The sequence below is a fragment of the Pundamilia nyererei genome, unplaced genomic scaffold (genome assembly GCF_000239375.1).
Source record: "Pundamilia nyererei isolate P.nyererei 1_Seehausen unplaced genomic scaffold, PunNye1.0 scaffold00088, whole genome shotgun sequence".
Lineage (NCBI taxonomy): Eukaryota > Metazoa > Chordata > Actinopteri > Cichliformes > Cichlidae > Pundamilia > Pundamilia nyererei.
In genome coordinates this window covers 614049-620688 of record NW_005187489.1, presented here as the reverse complement: position 1 = coordinate 620688, position 6640 = coordinate 614049, and the positions used below count along the sequence as shown (strand labels likewise).

Here is a 6640-nt window from a genome sequence, read left to right as displayed (position 1 = left end):
TTTTGCAACAACAATTATCTCAAGGTGCTTTATATTGAAAAGTAGAGCTCTTATAGTTCTTGACTGAGGATGATTACAACGAAGGTATTGCACACAATCATCTAATAAGTGATATTGTATCCATCCCTGGAGGAGGAGCTGGCCTGGGAAGAATTTGACATCTAGATGAACTTGAGGCTTCCCCAGTTTACAGACCTATTACCTGAACAAAGTCAACCTGGGGCATGAATGCACCGTGTTGCACACGGGAATTATATGGAGTATTCACCCTCATTCTGATGACTTTGTGTTTTGCATATTTGTCATTTGTTTCACATCATAAAAGTTTAGGTAATACAAGTAAATACAAGTAAATTATTTCATTTATGAAAGGAAAAGGTTATCCAAAAAAGTATTAAATTGGAGATAATACATTTTTATTATCAATATTTAAGATTATTAGTTGATTTGCAGATGATCCCTGGATTTATCGATAAAGCCAGATGACACATCAATTAAAATAAAGTCAATAAAAGGGCAGTGACATTTAACATGTAAACCGTAACCTTACTCCAGTGTGTGGGCCTAAACTGAAGAGACACAAATAACTATATAGACTAATCTTTTTAAATGTACTTTAAGCCTCTGGCCAATCAGAAGCGTTAGCACAGATGTAAACAACATGTGAGCGTTTTCATGTCAGTTTGTTCACCTCAAGTTTGAGCTTTGCAGTGTCGCCTGCTCATTTAACCTTTATGTGCGTCGTGTGTTTAAACACCTGTGCGCGCTACCGAGAGAGGAAAGCGTGTGCGTGTCTAGCAGATTAATTTCCAAGAAAGAGGTGAGTTTTATTTCATGTTATTTGTGTGGTCTTATAGCTGTAGCATATCCAAAATATCGATGAAGGTAACAAGCTAAAAGCTAATGTTAGGCCTGAGCGTGCGCAAGGACGTGTGTTTTTGAGGACCGAGCAGGTGCGAAGTAAGTTAGGTAATATAAAAAATAACGCGGGGCTAGAGTCTCCAGGCCTAAGGCCAACAAAAAGTTTGTCTTTAACCAAGTGCGGAGGAACGTTTGGGCTCAACTAAACTGATTTCGGCTGTTTGGCTAAGCATTTGGCTAACTCTAAGCTAATAAACCGAAACGTAAAAAAAACTAAAGTGAAATGCACGCAAGTGTTTTTAGTGGTGATATAGTTTGCTTTTGTTTTTTTAGAGAATGTACAAAGTTCCCCAAACCCATAGCATTATATTTAATTTTCAACATAATTTAAGTTACGTTAACTAACAATATAAATGGGAAAATTATTTTTTAATCAGCTCACGCGTTGAACAGCAGGCTGCTGCCCCCGCGACCCGGCCTCGGATAAAGCGGATGAAGATGGATGGATAGCTCACGCGTGCAGTTTTACCTACCTGTGATATGACTGTCGAAATCGAACTCAAAGACAAAAAAAGATCAAAACAAAACCGCACAGTTCAAATCAGTGACTTGTAATGTGGTGATTGAATTTCTGGATTTACATAAAGAAAAAGTTTTTGTTGTTGTTGATTTAAATGTAAATCCACTTTTAAAAAAATTGGGGGAAGCTCAAACCCTCCCTGGGGTGATATTAGAGTTGTTTGTGCATGTTAGTGTTTGGAGTTTTTGTTAGTTTGGAGATTACTTGAGTTAGGTTAGAGTTGCTTTGCAGTTTTGTATTTTCCTTTTTGCTTTTATTCTACCGTGAATATTTATTTTATTATTATTTTTAATTCCAAAGCTACTTTTGGCTGCTTGCTTATTTACAGGTGGTCGTCAGAGCAGGTAACTCTGCAGGTTTGATCTGCAGCTTTTTACGCCAGAACTCGGAGGGCACAAGCCTGGTGCCTTGTCCTGGGATCAGACCAGGTATCCTGTTAGGTGAATGTGTAAACCATTACACTATGGAGCCACTGGTAAAAACTTTGCATAATAACCTTTAAGAAAAGTTTGAAGATAACACTGTGCTTTGTGTTTGGCTTTGACAGCAACAATAGGTAGCCAAAAGGACAAAGCAGTTGGAGATGGCTCATAAAGTCCTGGGTGAGTAAGTGCAAAATTGATTTTAAAACTCACAGCTTATGGGTTGTGTGGACTGCATGATCTCATAACAACACAACAAGACAAGTGACCTTTGTGTTATTTAAGTTTTACTGTGGGATACGACAGTGTATTGGTTAGTTTGAGCAACTAGGAGGACATTCATGGAGGTTGTGATTAATATTTGTGTTGGTGTTGTGCTGGCTAAATGTTTAAAGTTGGAAAACTTTTGTTATATTGGAGGTTTTTGTTTTCTAAACAAAAATGGGGGAACAAATAAATGGCATAAGGTTTGAGTGGTCAGCCCAGAAATCGTGTGTGCTGGGAAGAAAATAACTGATAATGTTGAATTTTCTTCACCCTCAACAGGTATGGATAAAAAAGCAAGAAATAACGTGATGGTCTGCTGTCTGAAACCACCCATATGCGAAAGTTTGAAACCTCTTTCCATGTATTCAAGGATGACCTGTAACAGAAAGGCTGATCTGCAGCAGTCGGGAAGGTTTTCTACATTTAATCATTTAGAAATTGAGGTCCGTAATAACTGGATAAATAAAAGGAAACCGTACTATTCCAGTCCTGATGAAGGGTATGTTAGTCCGTTAAAAAAGCCCCTTAGTCCACAGGCTTTGTCCCCTGATCTCGAGTGTTTTACGGACTGTTACAGCCCTTTTGTGAGACAGCAATCAACATTGTCTTATCCTGAACCTTTACCTAAAAAGCAAAATGTTGGGAGTGCAGTAAAACAGCCTGTGAACTCTTGGCTACACTCGGAGCACATCAAGCAGTGTGGATCCTCCACAGATCCAGGAGGTGAAGAGGAGATCGTACAAAAACATATTACATCTGAGAATATCCTTTTAAAATTTTCCCCTGTGTTTGACTATGATGTAAATACAATATGTTACCTCAATCCCATTAATACCTGCACTGCAGCAGGTAATTTGGATCCTGCAGAAAGCTGCACAGCTCCATATTGCAACACGTTTCCAGAGAAACAATTTCCTGCTGTTCCTGCTGTTCAACACTTAGAAGAGATGGAAAGAAGAGTTGGACGAGAGAGTTTGGGAGTCAGTGATGATAGAGGCTATGTATCTCTCTCCTCCATAAATGACCATAAAGGAGATGGGTTATTGAACTCTAAACAGCTCACTGGTAACTCAAATCCCCATCTCAGGGTGGTTGAGAATGGCTGTCATCCTCAAAGATCACCCAAGCCACAATATAATAAACAAACTGTGACCTCTGGAGGCTTTACTGTTGCAGTGGACGACTTGAGTCCTGCTGTCAGTGGGCCTTTCATGGAGCTGATGACCTCCGTTGTGGAGAGTTTAGAAGGTGAGACTGAGGGGGTGTGGGATATCGGTCCTCCCACGCTTGAATCCTCTCCGTATGGCAAAGTCAGGCCAAACACTGCTAGTGACAGACGTCTGGCATCAGAGTCATCTGGACACAGTACAGAAGACGCCAATCTGGAGGACGCCTGGGAAAATACCTTACCTCTTCAAGTACAGGTACACTTTGCTCCTGTTCTTTACAGCAGTGCTCTGTATATGTTTTCTTTTTTTTTTCTCTTTTTTTTTTTTTGCAAGAACACACAAGAACATCCAAATAAATCAGACAAAGTTTTGTCCTGACCCAGATAGCAATGAATGTTTGGCCTAATTTTGGCTCCTATCTCAGCCACGGGTCCACCTCACATTGCCCAGTGCCATAACTGAGCCGTAAGAGCCAAAATAGTGCAGAGAATTGGCCCCAATTGTCCCAAATCTCTCTATCAGGAAGCAAATTACTTCAGTGAGTTCGTGATGCTTTTGAACTCCATTCTAATGCAGCATGCTTTACTAGGGACGTGTGCAGTGGTGCATCTCAGACAATTTGGAAGATGTGTGTTAATTGAAATCTTAACAAACAATCAAGTTGGTATCGTAGCCCAAACAGACTTAACCCCATGTAACCTCTTTTTCTGAAAAGCCAGTATTGAATTATAAAATATTGATGCGTCTTCTGGATATGAAAGATGAAGCTTACACAGAAGTGCCTTAAACCTGCCGTCAAGGGGGCGATAGCTGCGGCTGTGAAAAAAAGACTGTAAATCAGTCCTCAGCTGTGAACTCTGTTAACACTTTGCTGATCGTTTTATATCATGTTGAGTAAAACATTAAGTACATTTTATACATTTTGATCATTTTGAGAGCCAGAAAAGGCGGGTTATCGAGGGTATGCTCATCGACTGTGGTTTCACTGAGAATCCACCCTTCACTCATCACAACGTGATTCATAATATAAAGTTACCCAAGATGAAAATAATGGTGATGTCATAGCACCTAGGCCCATTTTTGCGGTTTAAAAACAAGTGAAAACGTATATTTTAAGACAAAAGTAACGTCTGTCATTTGTAACACTTGGAAATCATGACCCTCGCTAATCCAGGGGTATGTTAGCTGAACTGAGCAGATTGTGGTGCACTTGGAGGAATATCTCTGCATAAATCCATGTGTTTGCCATGATTGAGCTCTTTACACAGCATATTGTTACCAATCAGTTTGATCACAGTCGTGTTCGAGGGCATTTCTGGAGAGGTAAATGTTGAGCTGCAGTGGATCGACACAGATATTTTCTAAGCTGATTGACATTGGCGAGCTCTCCTTTGTCTCACTGAGGGTCTCTCCCTGGTTTGGTGTCAGGGTTTGTTACCCACCTTCCTCTGGTTGTGAGGATAACATTGCAAGGCAGAATACTCCCTTAGGTCAGCATGATTCCTGTGGCCCGTGTAGCCCATCAGCTCTACCTGAATTTTTATTAACTAAAATATATTTGTTTGTGTTTTGTGTCATATTAAGAGTTCAAAGAAAATGCTCTAAAAGTTTTTCTAAAATTAATGATATTTGTAAAGCTAAAAAAACTGTGATAACCCAGCAATCATACACAAATATTCTGTGCTTCCTCAAGGTGAAATCAAAAGTTGTTGTTCCATGCCAGCAAACCACAAAACCAGAGGAAGAGTCACGTGCTCGGACTGCCAAGTGCTCCGGGACTCAAAGGTACTGTTACCTCTAGGGGGAGCAGTGGGACCACACTAGCCTCGCTCTGGTTTTTAGAGGCGCTCGGCCTGTTCTCTAGAAGCCTCATATTTACAGATTTGTGGGGCCATGTGCTTGTATCTTTTCAGGCCTGTGATCTTCAGCAGGAGGTCAGACTGGGAGAAGAAAAAGAGACTCTATGTCCATTCAGTAATGAGACACATGCAAGAGAAACAAGGAGAACATAATGGTAAGAACCTGTTGTTCTTTTCTCCCATATTTCTTTTCTTCTTCTCCTATTTAAATATTTATTTTGATGTTTTACCTCAGAGGAAACTGACAGTTAATGTTTTTTACTATGATATTTATGGAAACATGCGTGAAATGGTGGCAGACATCATGGCAATGACTCCCTGAAATGATTTTTCAGTAGTCCTCTGTTGAGCCTGATTGTAGCTGATGCTTTACGTGTGCTGTGCTGTATGTGCTCATGAATTCAAGGATAAGGTACAAATTGAAAACATTGTTTCGCTTTCTGACAAAGTAACCTTTAACCTGGATCGGACTTGGCCTGTGCCCCGAATTACGAATCTCCGTCTACATACCCGACATGAATGTCACATCTTTGGTGTTTCACAGATCATGACTTATTCTACAAAAAAACGATCCCTGCGAGTGCCACCTACTCCAGAAATGTTATCAGATGGTTGTTAAAAATCTACGAAGGCTTCAAAAGTAAAAAGTAAAAGGCAACATTCTTGTAAAAAGCACCGGAGATGAATGCTGCAGTACATCGTTAATATGGTGATGTGATGCACAGAGCAGGAAATGATCATTTTTTTAAAAATTCTAGTTAATTATTTTATTATTGAGTGCGCTCTCAGTGCTGTTGTTTTCCTCAGCTGATGGCTGTACATTAGAACTGAAACTTTAAGCTGGATCCATTTAAACATTAAATGCTACTCTCATGAAATCGTTTCAGTTTGCCACATAGCGAAGTGAAAGGAATTTGATTGATAGGCCAAGAATATGTGTGCAGGGTTCTGGTAATTGCAGGATGTTGCACTGATGGCTAGTAATGAAAATGCAACAAAGACGTATGTCAGGCAAGCTGATTGGTCAGCCCTTACGAGCCAGAGATGAAGTTTCTACCATTACTGAGTCACATGTGAAGAAAACTAGCTGAAGTAAGGATTATGTTTTCACAGTAAAGGACGCATTTAACATTTACCTCGAGTTTGCGACTAAAATGTAGACGTGTGTTGGCTGTAAAAAGTGATTCTGAGATTCAGCCTGAGCAGCTTCACTTTTAGCCGACATGAAAGTTGATGACGCAGCAGCAGCGAGGATGGTGCTGTAGTTGTTTATGGCGGAGCCTCTCTGACTCCACACACAGCGCGCCGAAGAGAAAGAAAACATTTTTCTACAGTTGACAGCAGCCACGGTTGTTTCTGTAATCTATCCAAACCTTTGCAGGTAAAATGCCAGTAAGAGTGCTTTATCAGATCACACGATAAACAAACTTAAAGGTGAAGGAAAGTGATTCTGTTCGCCTCCACACAGAAATAAAAAAAAAA

The 6640-nt window shown here is 40.1% G+C and overlaps 1 protein-coding gene across 1 annotated transcript in view; it reads left to right on the top strand.

Annotated features, from left to right (window-relative positions):
- The first annotated feature begins 856 nt into the window (after positions 1-856).
- Positions 857-6640, top strand: part of kop (askopos) — a 10786-nt gene continuing 5002 nt past the window's right edge. Inside the window, exons 1-6 of the mRNA XM_013912367.1 lie at positions 857-960; positions 1770-1869; positions 1989-2043; positions 2410-3554; positions 4993-5084; positions 5213-5313. Of these exons, the coding sequence (XP_013767821.1) occupies positions 2025-2043; positions 2410-3554; positions 4993-5084; positions 5213-5313 (1357 nt within the window). The 5' untranslated portion in view covers positions 857-960; positions 1770-1869; positions 1989-2024. The remainder of the gene's footprint in view (positions 961-1769; positions 1870-1988; positions 2044-2409; positions 3555-4992; positions 5085-5212; positions 5314-6640) is intronic.